We start from the raw sequence: 27,856 nt of genomic DNA, 5'->3' as shown, positions 1-27,856 counted from the left end.
AGTGGATGACAAATGCTAACAGCTACATGTTAGTGGGTGGACGTCTCAGTCGCTGGCCGTCGGGAGGCTCGGTCCCGACCAATGCCGCTTGCGGCTTTAATTAGGGACCGAGCCCCGGAGGGCATGGTGGCCGCAGGCCACCATGCCCGTAGGGCAAGGTCTCTATTGTTATTCGTGTGTTTCTCGTTCTTCTTCTTCGTTATTATACTGACCTACCAACTAAACGCGAATTTGACCCCCTAAACATGCACGAAAACTCACCAAATTTGGCACGGACGTCATGACCGGCGAAAAATTTCATAAAATGGAAAAAATAACCTCATCTGCTCTCTAGCGCCACCTAGAAACAGTAAAATTCTCGCCACGGCCCGCAGGAATGTCGTAGAGAGAGCAAACCAACGTTGACGCATTCGTCTCACCGAGATCTAGAATTCACGCGCTGACACCCCTGACCTAAATCCAACAGGAAGTCCGCTATTTCCCTTTCAAAGTAAAATTTTGATCAAAATCACTCCTCACGAAAAAATTATCTCCTCCGAGACCGTTTGTCGTACAGACATAAGAGTCACGCGACGTGAAAGAGGACAAATTTCTCTACAAAAGTTGTGAACAACTTTGTCAAAAGTCTAACGGTGTGGATTTTATTAGAGTTCAAAGTTGGAAGTCTGAAATCCTGCCTTGCTCCGGCCCTCATCCGTTATAATGGGGAAAAAAGGAAAAAAGTCGCCTTTTTTCAGCACTTCGAACAAGTGGCGACTGCGGCGAAACCGTTACTCCTATCAACAAACCGAGCACACGGAAAGTTCCAGCAGGTTCTCTCGAACAAGATGATGTAACATAAGTGGGGAAAATATCATGATTTATGTATGTTTTCACAGGTATAAGTTGGTGTGCGCTCTGCATTTTTTTCCCTGTCAGTTATAATGGAGCCGGATGGGGAAAAATCTCGCGCTTCTCACAAACTGAGGCCTCTGAGGTCCAAACGAAAAGTCTGACTGCTCTGAAAGCCTCACCAACTGAAAGACAACAAATTTTCATATCAAATATGATATTTTTTGTTGAGTTTTGCCAAACAGCAAAGGAACAAGGAGCAGTTGTTTCCCCAAAAAAGACTTTTATTTTCTCCTCTCTCCACTCTAACTCACATTACCATATATGGGCATGCAGAGCAGTTACACAGCTGACAGCAGCTGTCAATCAAACTCTGACACTCAATGACTTCATTCAGTGACTCTGGAAATCAGATGGCAAAAGCTAACTACTCCTTGTTAGTGGATGGGAGGTGCTAACTACTCCATGTTAGTGGATGGCAGATGCTAACAACTCCATGTTAGTGGATGACTGATGCCACCAGCTCCATGTTAATGGTTGGAACATGCTAAGAACTCCATGTTAGTGGAGGGAAGATGCGAGCTACTCCATGTTAGTGGATGGGAGATGCTAACTACTCCATGTTAGTGGATGGGAGATGCTAACTACTCCATGTTAGTGGATGGGAGATGCTAACTACTCCATGTTAGTGGATGGGAGATGCTAACTACTTCATGTTAGTGGATGGGAGATGCTGACAACTCCATGTTAGTGGATGAAAGATGCTAACTACTCCATGTTAGTGGATGGGAGATGCTAACTACTCCATGTTATTGGATGCAAGATGCTAACTACTCCATGTTAGTTGATAGGAGATGCTAACAGCTTGATGTTAGTGGATGCGAGATGCTAACTACTCCATGTTAGTGGATGGGGGATGCTAACTACTCCATGTTAGTGGATGGGAGATGCTAACTACTCCATGTTAGTGGATGGGAGATGCTAACTACTCCATGTTAGTGGATGGGGGATGCTAACTACTCCATGTTAGTTGATAGGAGATGCTAACAGCTTGATGTTAGTGGATGCGAGATGCTAACTACTCCATGTTAGTGGATGGGGGATGCTAACTACTCCATGTTAGTGGATGGGAGATGCTAACTACTCCATGTTAGTGGATGGGAGATGCTAACTACTCCATGTTAGTGGATGGGAGATGCTAACTACTCCATGTTAGTGGATGGGAGGATGCTAACTACTCCATGTTAGTGGATGGGAGATGCTAACTACTCCATGTTAGTGGATGGGAGATGCTAACTACTCCATGTTAGTGGATGGGGATGCTAACTACTCCATGTTAGTGGATGGGAGATGCTAACTACTCCATGTTGTGGATGGGAGATGCTAACTACTCCATGTTAGTGGATGGGAGATGCTAACTACTCCATGTTAGTGGATGGGAGATGCTAACTACTCCATGTTAGTGGATGGGGGATGCTAACTACTCCATGTTAGTGGATGGGGGATGCTAACTACTCCATGTTAGTGGATGGGAGATGCTAACTACTCCATGTTAGTGGATGGGGGATGCTAACTACTCCATGTTGGATGGTAGTGATGGGAGATGCTAACTACTCCATGTTAGGGATGGGAGATTGCTCAACCTACTCATGTAGGAGGGATGCTAACTACTCCATGTTAGTGGATGGGGGATGCTAACTACTTCATGTTAGTGGATGGGAGATGCTAACTACTCCATGTTGGTGGATGGGAGATGCTAACTACTCCATGTTAGTGGATGGGAGATGCTAACTACTCCATGTTAGTGGATGGGAGATGCTAACAACTCTGTGTTAATGGAAGACAGATTCTAAAAGCTTCATGTTAGTGGGTGGACGTCTCAGTCGCTGGCCGGCGGGGAGGCTCGGTCCCGACCAATGCCGCTTGCGGCTTTAAGATATTATACTAACGCCCAAATAAACGCCAATTTGACCCCCTAAACATGCATGAAAACTCACCAAATTTGGCACGCACATCATGACCGGCGAAAAATTTGATAAAATCGAAAAATAAACACCATCGGCTCTCTAGCGCCATCTATATCCCAAAAAACGTCTAAAACAGTCGCTACAGCCCGCAGGAATGTCGTAGAGAGATCAAACCAACGTTCACGCGTTCGTCTTGTCGAGATCTAAAATTCACGCGCTGACACCCCTGACCTAAATCCAACAGGAAGTCCGCTATTTCCCTTTCAAAGTAAAATTTTGATCAAAATCACTCCTCACGAAAAAATTATCTCCTCCGAGACCGTTTGTCGTACAGACATAAGAGTCACACGACGTGAAAGAGGACACATTTCTCTACAAAAGTTGTGAACAACTTTGTCAAAAGTCTAACGGTGTGGATTTTATTAACGTACAAAGTTGGAAGTCTGAAATCCTGCCTTGCTCCGGCCCTCATCCGTTATAATGGGGAAAAAAGAAAAAAAGTCGCCTTTTTTCAGCACCTCGAACAAGTGGCGACTGCGGCTAAACCATGACTCCTATCAACAAACCGAGCACACGCAAAGTTTCACCAGGTTCTCCCGAACAAAATGATGTAACATAAGTGGGTAAAATATTATGATATTTGTATGTTTACACAGGTAAGAAAAGGTGTGCGCTCTGCATTTTTTTTGCTCTCAGTTATAATGGAGCCGGATGGGGAAAAATCTTGCGCTTCTCACAAGCTGAGGCCTCTGGAGTCCAAACTAAAAGTCTGACTGCTCTGAAAGCCTCACCAACTGAAAGACAACACATTTTCCTATCAAACGTGATATTTTTTGTTCAGTTATGCCAAACAGCAAAGGAACAAGGAGCAGTTGTTTCCCCAAAAAAGACTTTTATTTTCTCCTCTCTCCACTCTAACTGAAATGACCATATATGGGCATACAGTGCAGTTACACGGCTGACAGCAGCTGTCAATCAAACTCTGACACTGATTGCCTTCATTCAGTGACTCTCAAAAGCAGATGGGAGAAGCTAACAACTCCATGTTAGTGGATGGGAGATGCTGGCTACTCCATGTTAGTGGAAGGGAATTGCTAACTACTCCATGTTAGTGGATGGGAGATGCTAACTACTCCATGTTAGTGGATGGGACATGCTCACTACTCCATGTTCGTGGATGGGAGATGCTAACTACTCAATGTTAGTGGATGGGAGATGCTAACAGCTCCATATCCGTGGATGAGAGATGCTAACAGCTACATGCTAATAAATGAGATGCTAACATCTCCATTTTAAGGGATGGGAAATGCTAACTACTCTATGTTAGTGGATGGGACATGCGAACAACTCCATCTTAGTGGATGGCAGATGCTAACAGCTCCATGTTAGTGGATGGGAGATGCTAACTACTCCATGTTAGTGGATGGGAGATGCTAACAACTCCATGTTAGTGGATGGGAGATGCTAACTACTCAATGTTAGTGGATGGGAGATGCTAACTACTCCATGTTAGTGGATGAGACATGCTAACTACTCCATGTTAGTGGATGAGACATGCTAAGAACTCCATGTTAGTGGATGGGAGATGCTAACTACTCCATGTTAGTGGGTGGGAAATGCTAAGAACTCCATGTTAGTGGATGGGAGATGCTAACTACTCCATGTTAGTGGATGGGAGATGCTAACTCCTCCATGTTAGTGGATGAGACATGCTAACTACTCCATGTTAGTGGATGGGACTTGCTAACTACTCCATGTTAGTGGAGGGGACATGCTATCTACTCCATGTTAGTTAATGGGAGATGCTAACTACTCCATGTTAGTGGATGACAGATGCTAACAACTCCATGTTAGTGGATGGGAGATGCTGGCTACTCCATGTTAGTGGATGGGAGATGCTAACTACTCCATGTTAGTGGATGGGAGATGCTAACTACACCATGTTCGTGGATGGGAGATGCTAACCACTCCATGTTAGTGGATGGGAGATGCTAACTACTCCATGTTAGTGGATGGGACATGCTAACTACTCCATGTTCGTGGATGGGAGATGCTAACTACTCCATGTTAGTTAATGGGAGATGCTAACAGCTCCATGTTAGTGGATGGAACATGCTAACAACTCCATGTTAGTGGATGACTGAAGCCACCAGCTCCATGTTAATGGATGGAACATGCTAAGAACTCCATGTTAGTGGATGGGAGATGCTAACTACTCCATGTTAGTGGATGGGAGATGCTAGCTACTCCATGTTAGTGGATGGGAGATGCTAGCTACTCCATGTTAATTGATGGGAGATGCTAACAGCTTGATGTTAGTGGATGGGAGATGCTAACTACTCCATGTTAGTGGATGGGAGATGCTAACTTCTCCATGTTAGTGGATGGGAGATGCTAACTACTCCATGTTAGTGGATGGGAGATGCTAACTACTTCATGTTAGTGGATGGGAGATGCTAACAGCTCCATGTTAGTGGATGGGAGATGCTAACTACTCCATGTTAGTGGATGCAAGATGCTAACTACTCCATGTTAGTTGATGGGAGATGCTAACAGCTTGATGTTAGTGGATGGGAGATGCTAACTACTCCATGTTAGTGGATGGGAGATGCTAACTACTCCATGTTAGTGGATGGGAGATGCTAACTACTCCATGTTAGTGGATGGGAGATGCTAAGTACTCCATGTTAGTGGATGGGGGATGCTAACTACTCCATGTTAGTGGATGGGAGATGCTAACTACTCCATGTTGGTGGATGGGAGATGCTAACTACTCCATGTTAGTGGATGGGAGATGATAACTACTCCATGTTAGTGGATGGGAGATGCTAGCTACTCCATGTTAGTGGATGGGAGATGCTAACAACTCAATGTTAGTGGATGGGACATGCTAACAGCTCCATGTTAGTGGGTGGTAGATGCTAACAACTCCATGTTAGTGGATGACTGATGCCACCAGCTCCATGTTAATGGATGGAACATGCTAAGAACTCCATGCTAGTGGAGGGAAGATGCTAGCTACTCCATGTTAGTGGATGGGAGATGCTAACATCTCCATGTTAGTGAATGGGACATGCTAACAACTCCATGTTAGTGGATGGGACATGCTAACAATTACATGTTAGTTGATAGGACATGCTAACAGCTCCATGTTAGTGGATGAAAGATGCCAGCAGCTATATGTTAGTGGGTGGACGTCTCATTCGTTGGCTGGCGGGGAGGCTCGGTCCCGACCAATGCCGCTTGCGGCTTTAATTAGGGACCGAGCCCCGGAGGGCAAGGTGGCCGCAGGCCACCTTGCCCGTAGGGCAAGGTCTCTATTGTTATTCGTCCGTTTCTTTTTCTTAGCTATTATTATTATACTCCCCGCGCCTTTGACCTCAAATTTGACCCCCTAAACATGCACGAAAACTCACCAAATTTGGCACGCACATCGTGACCGGCGAAAAATTTCATAAAATATAAAAATAAAAACCATCAGCTCTCTAGCGCCACCTATATCCCTAAAAACGTCTAAAACAGTCGCTACGGCTCGCAGGAATGTCGTAGAGAGATCAAACCAACGTTGACGCGTTTGTCTCACCGAGATCTAGATATCACGCGCTGACACCCCTGACCTAATTCCAACAGGAAGTCCGCTATTTCCCTTTCAAAGTAAAATTTTGCTCAAAATCACTCCTCACGAAAAAATTATCTCCTCCGAGACCGTTTGTCGTACAGACATAAGAGTCACACGATGTGAAAGAGGACAAATTTCTCTACAAAAGTTGTAAACAACTTTGTCAAAAGTCTAACGGTGTGGATTTTATTAGCGTACAAAGTTGGAAGTCTGAAATCCTGCCTTGTTCCGGCCCTCATCCGTTATAATGGGGAAAAAAGGAAAAAAGTCGCCTTTTTTCAGCACCTCGAACAAGTGGCGACTGTGGCTAAACCGTGACTCCTATCAACAAACCGAGCACACGCAAAGTTCCAGCAGGTTCTCCCGAACAAGATTATGCAACATAAGTGGGGAAAATATCATGTTATATGTACGTTTTCACAGGTAAGAAAAGGTGTGCGCTCTGCATTTTTTTTGCTCTCAGTTATAATGGAGCCGAATGGGGAAAAATCTCGCGTTTCTCACAAACTGAGGCCTCTACGGTCCAAACTAAACGTCTGACTTCTCTGAAAGCCTCACCAACTGAAAGAAAACAAATTTTCCTATCAAACGTGATATTTTTTGTTCAGTTATGCCAAACAGCAAAGGTACAAGGAGCAGTTGTTTCCCAAACAGAAGCTTTGATTTTCTCCTCTCTCCACTCTAACTGAAATGACCATATATGGGCATGCAGAGCAGTTACACAGCTGACAGCAGCTGTCAATCAAACTCTCACACTCAGTGCCTTCATTCAGTGACTCTCAAAAGCAGATGGCAAAAGCTAACTACTCCTTGTTAGTGGATGGGAGATGCTAACTACTCCATGTTAGTGGATGGGAGATGCTAACTACTCCATGTTAGTGGATGGGAGATGCTAACAACTCCATGTTAGTGGATGGGAGATGCTAACTACTCCATGTTAGTGGATGGAAGATGCTAACAACTCAATGTTAGTGGATGGGAGATGCTAACTACTCTATGTTAGTGGATGGAACATGCTAACAACTCCATGTTAGTGGATGACTGATGCCACCAGCTCCATGTTAGTGGATGGGAGATGCTAACTACTCCATGTTAGTGGATGGGAGACGCTAGCTACTCCATGTTAGTGGATGGGAGATGCTAACAACTCCATGTAAGTGGATGGCAGACGCTAACTACTCAATGTTAGTGGATGGGACATGCTAACTACTCCATGTTAGTGGATGGAAGATGCTAACTACTCCATGTTAGTGGATGGGAGATGCTAACTACTCCATGTTAGTGGATGGAAGATGCTAACAATTCCATGTTAGTGGATGGGAGATGCTAACTACTCCATGTTAGTGGATGGGAGAAGCTAACAACTCCATGTTAGTGGATTACAGATGCCAACAGCTACATGTTAGTGAATGGGACATGCTAAAAACTCCATGTTAGTGGATGACAGATGCGAACAGCTCCATGTTAGTGGACTGAGCATGCTAACAACTCCATGTTAGTGGATGACAGATGCTAACAACTCCCATGTTAGTGTATGGACGTCTCAGTCGTGGGCTGGCGCGGAGGCTCGGTCCCGACCAATGCCGCTTGCGGCTTTAATTATTATTCTTACGCGTCCCTCCTGTTTGACCCCAAATTTGACCCCCTAAACATGCACGAAAACTCACCAAATTTGGCACACACATCCGGATCGGCGAAAAATTCGATAAAATGGAAAAAAAACCAGCATCTGCTCTATAGCGCCACCTAGATCCCGAAAAACGTCTAAAACAGTCGCTACGGCCCGCAGGAATGGCGTAGAGAGATCAAACCAACACTCACGCGTTTGTCTCATCAATATCTACATTTCACGCGCTCACCCCCCTGACCTAAATCCAACAGGAAGTCCGCTATTTCCCTTTCAAAGTAAAATTTTGATCAAAATCACTCCTCACGAAAAAATTATCTCCTCCGAGACCGTTTGTCGTGCAGACATAAGAGTCACGCGACGTGAAAGAGGACAATTTTCTCTACAAAAGTTGTGAACAACTTTGTCAAAAGTCCCACGGTGTGGATTTTATTAGCGTTCAAAGTTGGAAGTCTGAAATCCTGCCTTGCTCCGGCCCTCATCCGTTATAATGGGGAAAAAAGGAAAAAAGTCGCCTTTTTTCAGCACCTCGAACAAGTGGCGACTGCGGCGAAACCGTGACTCCTATCAACAAACCGAGCACACGTAAAGTTCCAGCAGGTTCTCCTGAACAAGATGATGTAACATAAGTGGGGAAAATATCATGTATCTGTAAGTTTACACAGGTAAGAAAAGGTGTGCGCTCTGCATTTTTTTTGCTCTCAGTTATAATGGAGCCGGATGGGGAAAAATCTCGCGCTTCTCACAAACTGAGGCCTCTGCGGTCCAAACTAAAAGTCTGAATGCTCTGAAAGCCTCAACAACTGAAAGACAACTAATTTTCCTATCAAACGTGATATTTTTTGTTCAGTTTTGCCAAACAGGAAAGGTACAAGGAGCAGTTGTTTCGCAGAAGGAAACTGTAATTTTCTCCTCTCTCCACTCTAACTGAAATTACCATATATGGGCATGCAGAGCAGTTACACAGCTGACAGCAGCTGTCAATCAAACTCTGACACTCAATGACTTCATTCAGTGACTCAGGAAAGCAGATGGCAAAAGCTAACTACTCTTTGTTAATGGATGGGAGATGCTAACGACTCCATGTTAGTGGATGGAACATGCTAACAACTCCATGTTAGTGGATGACTGAAGCCACCAGCTCCATGTTAATGGATGGAACATGCTAAGAACTCCATGTTAGTGGATGGGAGATGCTAACTCCTCCATGTAAGTGGATGGCAGACGCTAACTACTCAATGTTAGTGGATGGGACATGCTAACTACTCAATGTTAGTGGATGGGAGATGCTAACTACTCAATGTTAGTGGATGGGAGATGCTAACTCCTCCATGTTAGTGGATGGAAGATGCTAACAACTCCATGTTAGTGGATGGGAGATGCTAACAACTCCATGTTAGTGGATGGGAGATGCTAACTACTCAATGTTAGTGGATGGGAGATGCTAACTCCTCCATGTTAGTGGATGGAAGATGCTAACTACTCAATGTTAGTGGATGGGACATGCGAACAACTCCATCTTAGTGGATGACAGATGCTAACAGCTCCATGTTAGTGGACGGGAGATGCTAACTACTCCATGTTAGTGGATGGGAGATGCTATCAATTCCATGTTAGTGGATGGGAGATGCTAACAATTCCATGTTAGTGGATAGGAGATGCTAACTACTCAATGTTAGTGGATGGGAGATGCTAACTACTCCATGTTAGTGGATGGGAGATGCTAACTACTCCATGTTCGTGGATGGGAGATGCTAACTACTCAATGTTAGTGGATGGGAGATGCTAACTACTCCATGTTATTGGATGGGAGATGCTAACAACTCAATGTTAGTGGATGGGAGATGCTAACTACTCCATGTTAGTGGATGGGAGATGCTAACAGCTCCATGTTAGTGGGTGGTAGATGCTAACAGCTACATATTAGTGGATGGGAGATGCTAACAGCTACATGTTAGTGGATGACAGACGCTAACAGCTACATGTTAGACGAAGGGAGATGCTAACAACTTGCATGTTCATGGGTGGACGTTTCAGTTGCGGGCCGGCCGGGAGGCTCGGTCCCGACCAATGCCGCTTGCGGCTTTAATTATTATACTGACCTACCAAGTAAACGCAAATTTGACCCCCTAAACATGCACGAAAACTCACCAAATTTGGCACGCACATCATGACCGGCGAAAAATTTTATAAAATGGAAAAAAAAAACAACATCTGCTCTCTAGCGCCACCTAGATCCCAAAAAACGTCTAAAACAGTCGCTACGGCCCGCAGGAATGTCGTAGCGAGATCAAACCAACACTCACGCGTTCGTCTCATCGAGATCTACATTTCACGCGCTGACACCCCTGACCTAAATCCAACAGGAAGTCTGCTTTTTCCCTTTCAAAGTAAAATTTTGCTCAAAATCACTCCTCACGAAAAAATTATCTCCTCCGAGACCGTTTGTCGTACAGACATAAGAGTCACGCCACGTGAAAGAGGACAAATTTCTCTACAAAAGTTGTGAACAACTTTGTCAAAAGTCTAACGGTGTGGATTTTATTAGCGTACAAAGTTGGAAGTCTGAAATCCTGCCTTGCTCCGGCCCTCATCCGTTATAATTGGGAAAAAAGGAAAAAAGTCGCCTTTTTTCAGCACCTCGAACAAGTGGCGCCTGCGGCTAAACCGTGACTCCTATCAACAAACCGAGCACACGGAAAGTTCCAGCAGGTTCTCCCGAACAAGATGATGTAACATAAGTGGGGAAAATATCATGTTATATGTATCTTTTCACAGGTAAGAAAAGGTGTGCGCTCTGCATTTTTTTTGCTCTCAGTTATAATGGAGCCGGATGGGGAAAAATCTCGCGCTTCTCACAAACTGAGGGCTCTGGGGTCCAAACTAAACGTCTGACTTCTCTGAAAGCCTCACCAACTGAAAGCCAACAAATTTTCCTATCAAACGTGATATTTTTTGTTCAGTTATGCCAAACAGAAAAGGAATAAGGAGCAGTTGTTTCCCCAAGAAAGACTTTCATTTTCTCCTCTCTCCACTCTAACAGAAATTACCATATATGGGCATGCAGAGCAGTTACACAGCTGACAGCAGCTGTCAATCAAACTCTGCCACTGATTGCCTTTATTCTGTGACTCTCAAACGCTGATGGGAGAAGCTAACAACTCCATGTTAGTGGATGACAGATGCTAAGAGCTCCATGTTAGTGGGTGGGAGATGCTAACTACTCCATGTTCGTTGATGGGAGATGCTAACAATTCCATGTTAGTGGAAGACAGATGCTAAGAGCTCCATGTTAGTGGGTGGGAGATGCTAACTACTCCATGTTAGTGGATGGGAGATGCTAACAGCTCCATGTCTGTGGATGGGAGATGCTAACTACTCCATGTTAGTGGATGGGAGATGCTAACAGCTCCATGTTAGTGGATGGGAGATGCTAACAGCTCCATGTTAGTGAATGGGAGATGCTAACTACTCCATGTAAGTGGATGGCAGACGCTAACTATTCAATGTTAGTGGATGGGACATGCTAACTACTCCATGTTAGTGAATGGGACATGCTAACTACTCCATGTTAGTGGATGGGACATGCTAACTACTCCATGTTAGTGGATGGGAGATGCTAACAACTCATTGTTAGTGGATGGGAGATGCTAACTACTCCATGTTAGCGGATGGAAGATGCTAACAATTCCATGTTAGTGGATGGGAGATGCTAACTACTCAATGTTAGTGGATGGGAGATGCTAACTACTCCATGTTAGCGGATGGAAGATGCTAACAATTCCATGTTAGTGGATGGGAGATGCTAACTACTCCATGTTAGTGGATGGGAGATGCTAACAACTCCATGTAAGTGGATGGCAGACGCTAACTACTCAATGTTAGTGGATGGGACATGCTAACTACTCCATGTTAGTGGATGGGACATGATAACTACTCCATGTTAGTGGATGGGAGATGCTAACAACTCATTGTTAGTGGATGGGAGATGCTAATTACTCCATGTTAGTGGATGGGAGATGCTAACAGCTCCATGTTAGTGGATGGGAGATGCTAACTACTCCATGTTAGTGGATGGGAGATGCTAAGAACTCCATGTAAGTGGATGGCAGACGCGAACTACTCAATGTTAGTGGATGGGACATGCTAACTACTCCATGTTAGTGGGTGGTAGATGCTAACAGCTACATGTTAGTGGATGGGAGATGCTAACAGCTACATGTTAGTGGATGACAGACGCTAACAGCTACATCTTAGACGAAGTGAGATGCTAACAACTTGCATGTTCGTGGGTGGACGTCTCAGTCGCTGGCCGGCGGGGAGGCTCGGTCCCGACCAATGCCGCTCGCGGCTTTAATTATTATTATTATTATTTTTCCCCCATTTCGTCATGCTCACCAGTGATTAGCGCCCATGTCGGATGTGTCCATTTCTAAAAGATCCATTTCAGTACAAAATCTGGTAAAAAATATTGTTGTACTACAATTTTTATTATACAGACCTGATTAAATTCTTTTTTCATTGTTTTGCCATGAACGACATGCTTTGCTGCCACGGCCCACAGACAAAGGACAGGAAGCTTATTTCTGTTTCTCTGTGCTTTTGTAAATCTGTGGTTTAGAGTTATGATGCTCACAAATGAAAGACTGTCTCGTACCTTGGAAGAACACTCACTGGTGACTTGATTGTATTGAGTGTATGTATAGATTACGCATTGATTAAATATGATGTGCTGCATGCCCCCCCCCCCCCCCCCCCCCCACACACACACACACACACACACACACAAAGAGAAAAAAAGCTCTTCATACTATGTACGTATGTGGGGTGGAGATGGGGGAGGACAGGGGGGAGCAGGGGCGCAGGGGGTGGGGGTGGGGGGGGGGGGTGTATTGGGATGTTGTGATGCCCTGGATCTTGGGGTACGCGGCCGGAGTGCTGGGGGGTCACTGGCCTGGGGTGGGTAGCCGCCCATGTGGGCTGGTTCTCCTGGGTGTGGTCATGGCCCTCTGCCTGAGTAGGGTGGGGTGGAGGGGGTGGGGTGGGGTGGAGGGGTGGGGGGGGGGGGGGGGGGGGGGGGGGGGTGCTGGCTCTTTGGCTCTTGGGCCCTGGCCAATAGAAGTCCAGTGCAGTAGCCGATTGTCTGGAGTGTCATTATAAATTAAAAGACCGTCATGTCTTTGCACTCTCTTCCTTCCTTCTCTTCACTCTTTTCTTTTTTTGTTGTCGTTGGTGTTGTTGCTTGCTTGTTTGTTCACAAGTTTCTTTCTTCCACTTTATTGCACTTTTCTGTCTTTACCTGTCTTTCTGTCTCCAGCAATATCATGTACTCAAAAAAAAAAAATAAAATTAAAATAAAAATTAAAAAGCATGTTAACAAGAGGGGCTTCATACTTATAAGCTCCTCTTGGAGAAGCAAATCTGTCGGGTACATAACAGCAGGCAGACTTTTATTCTGCTGCTTCAGGACAGGTTAAAAAAAAAAAGAAAAAAGAATGAGCGCGATTCAGCGTGCTGTTACCCCGACCGTCCTGCAGGTGGTGCTATTGATCAACATTTCATACTTGCATGGTGACAAACGTCTGATGACCTTTGAGCTGTTTTCAGGGCTGAAGAGGTTAATCAGCAACTTCAAGGTAAAACCTGACAGATAATCCACACGGTTATTAAGATCCATTCATGGAATTAAAGTTAAAGCCGTTTCTGTTAGATTTTCTTTGTTTTCTAATGATTGTGAATGGCTTCCTCTTCATGCTCAGCCACTGGAGAGGCACTACATCCAGGTGTTGGGAACGCCACCATTTGCCACGTGGAGATGTACATCAAGGAGAAGATGGAGCTGAGCCCAACGTGCCATGTGAGTCTATCAGCGGCTTAACTGTTAATCTGCTCACAGAGGCAGTGAACAGCAGCCCGGGCTCCTCACCACCTCTGAGCGGAGGTGTGTTCACATTACCGCCTCACAGTATCCTCAGAGCGGCGTGTAGACGAGAGAAATACACAACAGACACATCATTTCATGGGATCCTGTGCTACAGTTGATGCAGCCTGCAGGGATGTTTTCTTTCAGAGGAAAATATACGACTGGAGATGCGCTGATATCACTTTATTAAAGGGTGAATGGAAGTACGGGTACCTCAGGCTGGAGTTCAAATAGCTGCTGTGGCTGAAACTGGATTGATTTATTTTATTTTCTTAACTGGATATCATTCTCCTTTCCGTTCTTAGACTTGAATTGTTCTCATTCAATAGGGCTTAAAGCAGAAGAACTGCCACTACCAAAAGTTTCTGTCTGTTTACAGTGTTTGGTTTTCTTTTATATGGTAGAGACGTCAACTTACCAGCTGGTAACTTTTCTAAACAGAACAAAAGAGACTGTGAATTAATGCTTTTTGAAGAAGGATTGTAATGAAAATCGTCTATTTGGTTTTGTTGAATTTATAAAATAACTTCAAAGACTTTTGGTGCATCATTTTATTTGGTTCAAAAATCAAGGTTTTGAGTGTTTTCTGTTTCTACCTTCAATATCAAATATCAGTTCCTCAGTTTTAATACTTTTACCAGAACAGTTTTTATTTTATGAATCTCCTGTTTACAGACTGTTTTTGCAGTGAATCCTGAATCACATTTTAAGTGAATTTTGAAATGTTGCCACCAGATCCTGTCTTCACAGACATGGAAATGTTTCCACGAAGTTTTGAACCACCATCAGTGAGTTTAACCCCTCCTGTTTCATCACAGGGTTCACCTGTGATGCTGACGCAAGGTTCTTGGGATAGATTAAGCAGCACTCAAGTTTATTACAGTTTACTTATTTCTTCTGCAACAGAGAAGTAACAAAGTGAAGTTGACACCTGTATGAGACAATTAGAAAACACAACAAAAAACAAACAAACAAACAAACAAACAAACAAATAAAACATGTCAGCAAAACCAAACAGACTTTTCTTGCTCTTTCAGCCTCCCCACCACTGAATTTCTCTGATAAGGAGGTGAACTGAGAGGTTGCCCTCATGTAGGCGCCCTCTTGTGGGTGCAGGGAAGAAGTGTGAATTCAACGATGGAAGATGACATTTATCAATAGATGAAACATAGATTTTATTGTTTATGATGGAGTGACTTCACAGTCTCTGTGCTGCATGAGTTTTGCTTCTGTCCTTCAAAATAATACTGTTTGGTAAACGTCAAGTTCATCCTTGGAACCTCAGATAGATACAGATGCTTTAAAGCCATCACATCCATCCATCCATCCATCCATCCATCCATCCATTCATCTTCTACCGCTTATCGGGACCGAGTCACGGGGGCAGCTGTCTAAGTAGGGATGCCCAGACTTCCCTGTCCCCAGACTCTTCCTCCAGTCTTCGGGGAGGATCCCAAGGTGTTCCCAGGCCAGCCGAGAGACAGTCTCTCCAGCGTGTCCCAGGTCTTCCCCAGTCTTCTCTGGGGCCTCTCCAGGAGGAGGCTCCGAGGCCCCCATCAAATCCAAAGATAAATATGAAACCACCCGCGTTCCACCGCATGCTTTCAGTAAAACACATCACAAGATTTCACCTGAGCTGGATTACTCACCTGGAGCAGTCAGTGACCTCTGGTCTTTGGTGATGAAGACGACCTTTGGCATGCTCAAATAATCTCCCTCCAGCTGGAACTCTCAGCCTGCAACACTCCACTGAGCTGTGGTTTGAAAGATAAAGAAATGAAGATAGTAGATAAAGAAATGCTGATGAGAAAATGATCCATTTTGTACTTAGGGTTAACAGATCTCATGTCAGCATGGAAGATGTTTGCCTCTGATGACAGACGATGTTGCTGACAGGAAAGCCTCAGAATTTCCATGCACGTGGGCATGATTGATGCTGAGAAATAGTCGGTGGAGAATTCACAAATAAGTGTACTAAACCATCCAAGGAGATGCTTTCCCTGACGACCACAAGGTCACTTTAGGGCCAACTTCACCACAAACCATCCCATCTGAATGGAAAATTTAGTTGAAGTTAACATTGTACCATCCAACTCTGGTGTTTGGAAAACTGTTGAGTACGTTTTTTTTTCCCCCATGACTTATGGTTTGTGGACTGATATATTCATTCTTGCCTGCAACAAACCCAGACAACGAGGGGGCAAAACAGGGCATGTCTATTTTTGCCCCCTGTGCTTGAGCATCAGACTTTTATAAAGATAAACACGTGAGCAACATGGACATACTCCTGCCATGTGCTACTGACTGCAGCATTCAGCTGCACCAGTCGCTACCCCAACTAACCTCAAACACATCACTGGGCAGTGGGAGGAAGCCAAAGAGAAAACACATCTATGCAAAAGGAAAACATGCAAATTCCAAACAGAAAGGTTCCCAAGCTCCTTGACATTTATTCCTGGCACCAAGCCTGGCAGCAGTGACTTAAAAAAAACAAAAAGCAAAAAACAAACAAACAAACAAAAAAAAACAAAAACAAACTTTATCTGGAATACAACTATTTAAAATAATAGATAGATCTTTTGGTTTGTGTGCAATAAACATCTCGAAGTTATCAAGCTCTGAGGATGCACAATGAAGTGTCAGGATCACACCTGGTCACAACCAAACACACGCATGACTTCATTCTATATCTGGGGTTATGCTTAAATGCTCCATCATTCAAATGAGCTCTGCATGAGCTGACTTTGGCCGTCAAGGATCATTTGAAAGAGGATGATGTAGATTCCGCCTGTGGGTGACAGTGAGATGCCACAGTGAGCAGAGTGTGCTCGAAGCTGAATGGCTTGTTTTACTGTTTTGATATGGAGGTGCGTTACGTTTAATATTTTAGAATCCGTGTATCACTCGTTGCATTGATATTCAATTTAGAATCAAAAACCAATATATTGAAAAATGAATCGTTTTTCCTTTTTTATTTTTAAAATAAAAACAAATAAATGAAAATTGGTTTGTTTTTCAAATCCCATTTGTTAAGACAGATCAAATAAAGGAAAGTTGAAATATGGCCACAGAGCTTCCCTTCCAATGGCTCCCGAGAGGCTCCGACCGGAAAAAATCTCTCTGAACAACCACACACCAGAGGAGGATCGGGCCCGAACTCATTTGCATACTCCCGACAGTCTCACCTTGACGGCTTTGGTTGGCAGTAGAAGATCGGGGCAAAATTCAGCCTGATCATCCTGTAGTGTGTGGTGGCCTTAAACTGAACCACAGGTTGACGTGACCCGCCCACTTTCCCGCCGGGCAAAAACCAAAACACAGACGATAGAACTTCCGGGTCATGGAGATCGAAGAAACTGAAAAATCACATTGAAATCTGCTCTGTGGCCAGTAGTTCAACTTTCCTTTATTTGATCTGTCTTAACAAACGGGATATTGAAAAACAAACCAATTTTCATTTATTTGTTTTTATTTTAAAAACAAAGCCTTAATCTCACTAACTGAATGCTACAGCTGCACTTTGAAGACCGAGTGTTTGTTTTATAGCAACTTTAAAATCCAGATGCAACAATTCGACACACACCGTCACCCACACCTCCAGACACAAAACGCTACACAACGTAAGATTCGTTTGCTCCACCGCAACGTGTTGGATATCATATGAAACTACAAAATCTACACTTTAACATGACACCAGGCAGAATATTCTCTGAGCCAATCAGCTCCCGTCAGCAGCAAAACAAACCAAAACTGATCATCACATTTCACAGCCAGTGCCTCAGATCGCATGTTTCTCACACATTCTGCGCCAAATCTCAAAGCTATTCACACCAAACTCAACAGATTTTATGACCTTACCGTTTTGTGGTCATTTTCCATCTATTCACACTCTCCTCTGGCCAAAATTAGCCACATAATCCTCTACAATAGTGAAACAGCGTCATACGCCTGAATGTTTGTTTTCACTCCAACATGGCGGTGATTATCCCGACGTGCATTGAGGCCGGGTGTGTGACGTCAGCTGGTGGAGGCTGGAGGCGCGGAGGGCATGCCATCTGGTGGCCAAACTATGTCATTGCAACTCAATGTGTGCAGCAAAACACATATGTTTTTCTTTTTCAAAAATTAATTGGGGGGCCGTACGGAGGGAGGGCGGCCCGCGGGCTGCCAGTTGCCCATCCCTGATCTACAAGAACAAGTTATTTTTTCTAATACAAAATACAGCTTTTATTGGTATTACCTTCAATTTTGATCTTCATTAGTATTTTGCCTTGCCAAAAGCAAGCCAGTTGCCCATCCCTGGTGTATGTTTTGGTACATATGTGTAGGAAGGACATTTGGTCAAGATAAATGCCAAACTGAGACGTTTTGTATTTGCTGGTGTACATGCTAGTGTGTGTGTGTGTGTGTGTGTGTGTGTGTGTGTGTGTGTGTGTGTGTGTGTGTGTGTGTGTGTGTGTGTGTGTGTGTGTGCGTGCGTGCGTGTTGATGCATATACATAAGAATTACATTTGGTGCTCAAAAAACATGGACATGATGCCACCAAGCATGATTGGGTATTGTCAAAATTTCAAATTTTCATAAAGTCATTTAACTGTACAAAAACTTGAACTTCATGTCTATAGTTTCTTCAGTCACGTGAAAATCCGGGGTAAAAGTGGTTGAAAAGATTGACGTATAACTGGTCTGGAGATGGTTAATTCCTCAACACACATAATACGCAAAAGGAATGACTGTGGTGTTCAATAATAAAGCCAATTTCTCTTTGTAGGAAATATTGTGTGGCACCTGACAAAGGACAAGCCTGAGTCAGAATTTATGCAAGTAAATGCTGGGCTAAGGATGTCAAATTCCTGGCAACTCTGTCACAGTTCCTTGATTTAAAGAACCATGAACTGGAGCAAGTTGCTGACTTTATTGGCTATGATATCCATTTGCACAGAGAATGTTACAGACTGATAGAGGCCAAAACATTAAAAATGTTGCTTGTAATGGAGAAGATGTCTCTATCCAGTCTTCAAGGCAAAATACTAATGAAGATCAAAATTGAAGGTAATACCAATAAAAGCTGTATTTTGCATTATAAAAAATAACTTGTTCTTGTAGATCAGGGATGGGCAACTGGCAGCCCACGGGCTGCATACGGCCCGCACCCTCCCTCCGTACAGCCCCCCAATTAATTTTTGAAAAAGAAAAAAAATATGTTTTGCTGCACACATTGAGTTGCAATGACATAGTTTGGCCACCAGATGGCATGCCCTCCGCGCCTCCAGCCTCTACCAGCTGACGTCACACACCCAACCTGCAATGCATGTCGGGATAGTCACCACCATGTTGGAGTGAAAACAAACATTCAGGCGTATGACGCTGTTTCACTATTGTAGAGGATTATGTGGCTAATTTTGGCCAGAGGAGAGCGTGAATAGATGGAAAATGACCACAAAACGGTAAGGTCATAAAATCTGTTGAGTTTGGTGTGAATAGCTTTGAGATTTGGCGCAGAATGTGTGAGAAACATGAGATCTGAGGCACTGGCTGTGAAATGGGATGATCGGTTTTCGGTTTGTTTTGCCGCTGACGGGAGCTGATTGGCTCAGAGAATATTCTGCCTGGTGTCATGTTAAAGTGTAGATTTTGTAGTTTCATATGATATCCAACACGTTGCGGTGGAGCAAACGAATCTTACGTTGTGTAGCGTTTTGTGTCTGGAGGTGTGGGTGAGGGGGCGTGTCGAATTGTTGCATCTGGATTTTAAAGTTGCTATAAAACAAACACTCGGTCTTCAAAGTGCAGCTGTAGCATTCAGTTAGTGAGATTAAGGCTTTTTGTTTAAGACACAATTGAAAGAAATCGTCCTCACAACATTTTAGTCACTTTATACACTCGTTGAAATGGAGCAAACAGCTGTTGGATCCGGTACAGGGTCCATCGGGCCAAACAGGTTAAATGACTTCCATGATGAGCAAGTCCATTTTGGCCTGGAGTTTGCAGATCTACGCACTAAATGTCTGCATCCTCCAGGTCGCGGGGTTCTTGAGTCTCAGCTGTGCATTGCTGGAACAGGTGGCTGGCATTAAGTGCAGGTCCTGCTGCAGCCTGAAATCCGTAGTTTCTCCCGGTATTGGTCTTTGTGTGTTACGTCAAAATTGTTCACTTGATCTGACAACACAACAACATCCCTACTCTCCTTATCAGTCCACATTTTCAACGTTAAAGAACTCCGAACGTGCACTACTCTCTATGATCGAAACTGCGTAATACTGGTTGTTTTCACTCGACATGATGCCAACACAACCCCATTTCCCCCCCCCCCCCCCCCCCCCCCCCCCCCCCACACACACACACACACACACACACACACACAATTTCACGGGAGCATGGCCCACCACCAGGGGCTTCAAGACAAATGTGGCCCTTCACATCATTTAAGGTGCCCATCCCTGAACTACAGAAATGGGAGATAACACTCCAGAGACCCCAAACTCTGCTCTATGTAAGGCGTATCGCTCAGGTTCAGGAGTTTCTCAAAGTGTGCTGATGAAATGATATCACGTGTTTCAGCAGACTGATTTTTACAATGTTATTGCAAAGGCTAAACATACATGCAAATGGAGTTTTGAATCCTACTGTAAACTTTCTGAGTAAGTATTGATTAAAGCAACACTAAGGAACTTTTCAACCTTAATAAAACATTTTAATATCTTTTGTGATGATACATCGACTTACAACTAGTTGAATGACCCCTCTGTCACTGCCTGAGGGCGTCAGTATTGCTTTCACTTGGACTAAGCAACTGTGAGGAGGGTGGTAGGAACCCTGCACACTAAAGAACTCCAGATGTGGGGACTGCTTTACGGCATGCGTCACATCATGATATAACATTGTTTAGCCACCATTAGATTCATTACCTCGTCGTTATCCATCCTTCACACAGCCACTGGAAACAAATGTAGGTGAGTTCAGCATGCGACGGGGAGCAGCATTTTACGACGCCATGCGCTAGTTTTCATGGGAACTGTAGTATTCGTTCAGGCAAAACACTACCGCTTTTGTCCACTGGTGCCGCCAAAATCAACGAAAACTGAAAGCTCCTTAGTGTCACTTTAAATTATACTAATAGAGAAATGAGTGAATGAAAAATACACATTCTTTCTTTCTTTATTTTTTATTTAACCTTAATTTATCCAGGAAAGTCCCACTGAGATTAAAAACCTCTTTTTCAAGGGAGTCCTGGGGGTTACAGAGTTACAAATTACAATACACAGTATAATAAATTACCATCGAAATTAAAGGAGCTATCCGTGATTCTGTACAATTTTGAGCCCTGACCTTCAGTTTGAAGTGTTGGCTCCGCCCCCGAGCTCTCTGACTGGTTCCTCACATTGAGAAAACCCTCCCACTCCCCCCTCCGCTCTGCTCCCACTCAGCGTGCACGACGCTACATGCACATCCCATGTGTACACAATCCTTCGGAGGAAACACAGCAGAAGCCACTTCGACTCTTTTTTGTTCAAAATAAATGGCCACTTCATGTCAGGTAAACCATATTTTACCATGTTCAAAGCAGAAAGTAGCTTGCCAAAATGAATTTGTAACAGTACAGCCACTTTCCCTGTTGCTCCTTTGGCTTCCATGCTGGTCTGTTTACCGGTGTCGTGCACGCGCTGAAGATGGCCTCACTCCGCACCCACCCCCACTGCTGCCGCTGCTGCTGAGTGGAGGAGAGAGGTCGTCAACAGACTAAGCATGGCCTTGTAAATGACAGTATACCAATGTCCAAGTGTCCTAGTGGACAAAGAAGGCCATCCCACACGAGAATACAAGTCACAATGAATAGGTCACGGCTTTACAGTTCGTTATGAACCTAAGAGAGGCATGATAAAGACTGTCTATCTTGCAAAGACATTGACGAGTACCATCTATATAAAACAAATCTCCATAATCTAAAACTGGTAAAAAAAAAAAAAGTTGCAGTGACAGGCCTTTTTTTCACGTTAAAAGAAAAGCAGAACTTATTCCTTAAGAAAAAACCCAATTCAACTTGAGTTTCTTTGCCATCTTATCTATGTGGGGTTTAAAAGCGAGAGAGTCATCAAGCCAGATACTAAGATTAGATATTTGTACATGTGAACCACCTCTATAACATTTCCTTCAAGAAATGTTATACAACATTAACTGAGTCTTTTCAGCATTTAAGATGAGTTTTAGTGACAAAAGTGTGTGCTGAACCACATCAAAAGCTTTCTGTAGGGACCCGATGGCTTTGGCAGCTGTTGAACCACAACAGTAAAGGATAGCGTCATCAGCGTATAGATGAATATTGCCATAAGACACATTTTGTCCCAGATCATTGATGTACATAATGAACAACAGGGGTCCCAATATTGTCCCAATGTGGCACCCCCTTGCGGACATTCTCAAAGTCAGAACAAAGGTCATCATACTTAATACACTGAGTCCGGTCATCCAGATAGTTTATGAACCAGGCAACAGCATCTTTTGACAAACCCAGACAGAGAAGCCTATGCTTTAGGACAGCATGGTCCACAGTGTCAAAAGCTTTTGACAGATCAATTAAAAGTGAAGCACTGTACAGATTTTTATCAAAAGCAACACATACTCCAGAGGAAGTATTAAAAGGAACTCCAGATATTAAAAGGAACTCCACAAAACACAGGAGTGTCAGAGCAGGAAGTGACAGGGGAAGCCCGTGAGGAGTCAAACAACCAGATGATACAAAGTGCTTATTAAAGCAGTTCAAGACGTCTCGTCTGTCATAAACTGGAACTGAGTCTTTAAGAACAAATGTGGGAAGACTGTGAGAAGTTTTATCAGTAGATAAAGACTTAAATTTCTCTTAAAAACAATACGTGCTTTACATTTGGGGATTTTAACATCCCTGCAAGTAGCAACAATACAATGATCACTCACATCATTGCAGAAGATGCCCAAGGAGGAAAATTTATGAAGCACATTAGTGAGAATTAAATCAATTAAAGTGGAATTATGAGGTTTCTAAAGATTTGGCTTTGTTGGCAGGTTGACCAACTGGCTAAGATTAAAAGAGTCATAGAAAGATTTAAATTCATCAGACGCTGCAGTGAGCCAATCCCAGTTCAGATCACCAGCCATTAAAAGTTCCTTTATATAAAATGTGCTTTAAGGAGGACAACGCCTCCTTGGAGGCAGAAGGAGGTCTAAAACACCCAACCACATGTATGGATAAGGACTTTGCTACTTCCACATTTAAGGCCAAAAACTCGATTTGCTTACAAATAGACTGGGACAGAACAGCTGAAGCAACAAATTTTGATCTGACAAAATTTGTTGTCAGATCAAAATCTCCTCCTTTTTTGGGTCTGTCAGCTCAATATACATTGTTTCCAGGTATTCTATGTGAAATATACAGTATCTTCGGAGTTGTCAGATCCCAACAGCAGTTTTGATTTAGTACTGAACAAGGCCTTAAAAGTAATGTTGTGTTCCTTTTAAGTGGTTGCAAAGCATTTGTTGCCAACTTTGTTTTCTTTTCAAACAATAATAGACTTTAATTAAAATGTAAAGGTTTAGCCATGAACACTACATATTTTAAAAGTCACCCAAACAAAACAAAACATAACCCCCCCCCCAAAAAAAAAAAAACAACCAACCAACCAAACAAACAAACAAACAAAACCCATCTGTTTGCTAAGAAACATTTAACTGCTGCTAGCTACTGGCTGATTGCTTTGCTGTAACTGCTGGCAAGAAAAAGATTTGAAGATATTAGGAAGCATTAAGATGCATGACTGTCTTTTGAGACATACCTCATTGAAGCAGCTACTGGCTGATTGTTTTGGTGTAACTCTGAATGAGACCTTGGAAGTACTGCTGTGTGTTTCTTTGTGGTTGGAAAATAATAATTACACATTTTGGGAGGAAGTACCACAGAAGGAAAGAGTAGAGACTGGAGAGGACAGCCAGAGCATTCAGAGTCAGGATGTACTTTCCATAATAAAGTATGTATTCAGTGGCAAAGAAAATCCACGTTAAGATGAGCAGGAGCAGGCAGAAGGTGATCGATTTGGCCTCATTGTAGTTCTTTGGAAGGTCTTTTCCCATGTAGGAGAAAATGAAACAAAGACCACACAACAATAAAAGGAGAAATACTGAACTTATTGTTGCTGTGAAATTAATGTCACAATCAAGAACTATTTTGTCTTGGTACCAAAATGTTTCATTGAAGGGTTTGGGAGGATCAAAAGAGTATCCAATAAGAAGTAAAAGGGCCTGAATGGCAGAAGCCACAGTGATGACCAGCCACTGTCCATGATATTTCATCCACCAGCTGTAAAGCTTTGGCAACTTGGCTGCTATCTTAAAAATACAAACAATCTGAAAAGAGCGTACAACAAAACAGGCCAGACAGACAGTGTAGAACAACAGAAATGGTAAAAACCTGAAGACACAGGAAGCTGCTGTTGGCTGACCAAAATAAAAGTACACACTGAGACTAGAAAGAGTGAGACAGATTAAAATGAGGAAGCACATGGGTCCTCCAGCAGATCTGACTACAGGTGTGTTAAAGTTGATGGCAAAGAGAACAGAAACAGCCAGATTCAGTCCCACCAAGACCAAGGCAGCAACCATGATGACCACAGCTCCAGCGTCTGTGAAAGGTACAAACTCCACCACCCGCAGGCTGCATGACGTGCTTCCCTCTGCAGACCATTCACCATCAGGGCAGGAGACACAAGTGTAGGGATCCTCTGTTTCACAACACAGAGAGACACGCTGTCATTGAAGTTAGGTCGGAATTTCAATGAACATCAAACAGGAGATGTAAGATTTTCTCCTTTCACTCGTGAAAATTATTTTTGGGACCACAAATTCAGTGAGAACCATTTCATCAGTTGAAGAAAAAGAACAGTTTCTGCCACTCTAACAACAAAATGTAGAGAAAATGTAGAAAGAGAAATGTATCTCAGCCTTCACACTACCACAGTTACTCGAATAGAATCTATATTTGGTCAAGTGTGTGTTGTCCCGTATTTACGCTAAACAGAGAAAGTAAATAAAGCTAGTAAAATCCCAAAGATATTCATGAATACCCTTAATTGAAGACATAATTCTGGAAACTTATATTTATGTCCAGTTCTCCTTGTTCCATGTGTAGTAATCTACCTGTGGTGTTGATATAAGTCCCATTTGGACAGATTTCACAAGTGAAGCAACATTCATGATTCCCATTTGGCTTTTCTGCAAATCCTACAGAACATTCTTGAGAACACATGGAAACTGGAATCTGTGAAAGAACATCAGAACAATGGAAGTGAAGGAAAATAAGATCTGGGATGACTGGCTATTGATAACACATACCAGAAGGTCTTTATTTTTTTTTTTCTTTCAAAAAGAACAATTTCAACAATACTTACTTCCCCGTTTGTATGCCACTGAATTTCACTGTCATTAATGGAGAAATTGGCTGATGGGTAAAAATGATAAAAGCCGACCTCCTGAGCTTCACCACGGTGGTTCCAGAAAACTACAGAGTAGGATCCAAACCCAGGGTCTCCATTCTCATCAAAGTGAATGTTCTGGTTTAAAAGAGTGAAGTTCGACTTTTTCAGCTCAGCAAGCACCTGATGTGGATACACAACATTTATACACAATATGGAAAGAAACAATTTCATTAAAAATTAGCATTTCACTACATGTGAATCTGATAAATGAAAATCAGAATTCATTGTATACTCACCATGTGGGGGTACACTGTCATGTTGTTGATACACCTGCCAGCTCCACACTGTAGGGTATTGTGGAGGGCATGAGCAATAGCGTAGATGGCGGAATACACAAAGAAAGAAAATGATGGGTCTGCAGCGTAGATATCTTCATCACTCAGTTCGCTGCAGTTGTAGACCTGATTGCAAAGCCTCAGCTGTCCTGTTTCTCCACAAAGATGCTGTCTGTCAGTAGAGTAAATGAACTCACGGAAACCTGGTATTGGCACGACTGGCTGAGACACTCCGACTACAGTCCCAATGTGTTTGAGTCCTTCCTTCTTGGGGAGCTCTTTGTTTAAGGACCATGAGTCTGATGCCACCCAAACCTTGTTTGTGATGTTTAGTCGTATTGCCGAGTCAAGGAGAGGTTCGACAAAACTAATAGGTGAAAAAACAATAATCACAGAAATCCTATATGCATTTATTTGTTTGAATATGTTGGAATAATCAGAATTTTCATTGAGTGCTTTGGAGTATCCCATGCATATCTCAGTTTTCTCAATCCTCTCCCTGAAAATGTCCAGACCGTCCAGGCCGTAGTCATTATCACTGTTTAGAAAAGCCACCCAGCGCCAGTTGAAGTGTAGTAAAATGTTTACAATCACCTCTATGGTGTCTGAATTGGGATGTGCTGTCCGTAGAAAAGAGCCATAGTTTATTTTATATGAGAAAACTGAAGAGGAAGACGAGTAACTGACCTGTTCAAAAATCAACAGAGACAGTGGTCATTGTCAGCAACACTCAAGACTGTTTATAATCATGTGATTAGTGAAAAACTCACCATGGGAATAAGATCTGCCATGAACAGTGGGGCTACATTTATAGCCTGAGTACTAGTGAAGGGTCCTGTCACAGCTACCACTGATGACACATTCTGATGTCCTTCAGTCCAAGGTTCAATCAAACCATTGATAGAGATGAGGTCAAAAATACCAGGGAAATTTGAAATGTCTGAACAATGGTCAAATATTTCATAACCAAGAGAGACATTTGGAAGCAGAGTGGTAGAGTTGTTGATTTCTTCCACAGTGAATCTCATCGTCTGAAACTTTCTATAATTTGAGAGACTGATGGGTTGGCTGAGGATGAAGAAGACATGAAATGTTGAGTTGGGCTAGGAGACCAAAATGTAGCTTCGCAAAGCTCTGATTTTGCCTTAGTGACAACCACATTACATTTGTAAAGTCTAAAATACCAATAGTCATGCATTGGATTTAATCATGCAATGACTGAAAACCAGGCTAAGATTTCAATATTCTGGTGCAACCCTTCACTGAGAAACAACCCAGGACTCACCTGGAGCAGTCGATGGCTTCTGGTCTGAGGTGACGAAGAGGAGTACTGACAGGATGAATATCAAACAGTCCACCTATCAAATAATCTCCTTCCAGATGAAACTCAGAGACAGCATCAGTATATTCAGTCAATGCTTTGAGAGACATTCCCAAGAGACAGAAAGAAGCAAAAAATAACCTCATTGTTGCAGGTCTTCTTCATTTATCATGAGCTGGGATGGAATGTGATGTATGATTTCTCACTCCCTTTTCTATGTCACAGTAGTGATGGTCAGTCCTCAGTCACTATTTCCATGCACGTCAGTTCATGAGGTGCAATAAATCATGGGTTGGAGGAGTTTTTCACAAATCAGTATGCAAAGTCAGTTCAATTGAGGTAAAATGTTTAACATCCATCCATATACGGTTTTATCCTGTTCAGGGAGGCAAGGCATGGGAGTCAATTCCAGCTAAGTTTGAGTGAGGGCAGACAATGTGTAACCACAGGTCAGAATATCTGTCACTTATTAGGGCTGTCACTTTAATGCATTAATTAGATTAATTGATTACACCGCAAATTAACGCATTAAAAAAATAATCTAAGATTTTTATAGCACACTTGAGTGGCAATTCAGTGTGAACGGAATTGTTGTCTTATTTAGAGGCATGATATAGTTGTAGTATTCACTTTGAATTGCTGTATTGCGTTAGCTTTAGTATTCATTTAGAATTTAGTTTGCTTCAGTGGCTATTTGAGACTCAGCCTTATTTCATTTCAGAATTTTTTTTATCTATATTTGTACTGCATTTTTGAATAGTGCACCAGGTCAAATTGGTTTGCTGGGATGTA

At 43.1% G+C, this 27,856-nt stretch overlaps 2 protein-coding genes across 2 annotated transcripts in view; both read right to left on the bottom strand.

The window, feature by feature from the left end:
• LOC115408509 (taste receptor type 1 member 1-like) overlaps positions 1–15,668 on the bottom strand; it is a 34,100-nt gene extending 18,432 nt beyond the window's left edge. Inside the window, exon 1 of the mRNA XM_030119315.1 lies at positions 15,617–15,668. Within this exon, the coding sequence (XP_029975175.1) occupies positions 15,617–15,668 (52 nt within the window). The remainder of the gene's footprint in view (positions 1–15,616) is intronic.
• An 8,118-nt stretch (positions 15,669–23,786) lies between these two features.
• On the bottom strand, positions 23,787–27,174 carry LOC115408507 (taste receptor type 1 member 1-like). The gene is made up of 6 exons (XM_030119314.1): positions 27,029–27,174; positions 26,514–26,811; positions 25,705–26,430; positions 25,382–25,588; positions 25,131–25,251; positions 23,787–24,715 (listed from the first exon to the last, which is right to left on the bottom strand). The coding sequence occupies exons 1-6, from the start codon at positions 27,172–27,174 to the stop codon at positions 23,787–23,789; spliced, it is 2,427 nt and encodes an 808-aa protein (XP_029975174.1).
• Between the last annotated feature and the right edge of the window lie 682 nt (positions 27,175–27,856).

This window comes from Salarias fasciatus, chromosome 20, assembly GCF_902148845.1.
Source record: "Salarias fasciatus chromosome 20, fSalaFa1.1, whole genome shotgun sequence".
NCBI classification, from domain to species: domain Eukaryota; kingdom Metazoa; phylum Chordata; class Actinopteri; order Blenniiformes; family Blenniidae; genus Salarias; species Salarias fasciatus.
This window is presented reverse-complemented; position numbering and strand designations above follow the sequence as displayed.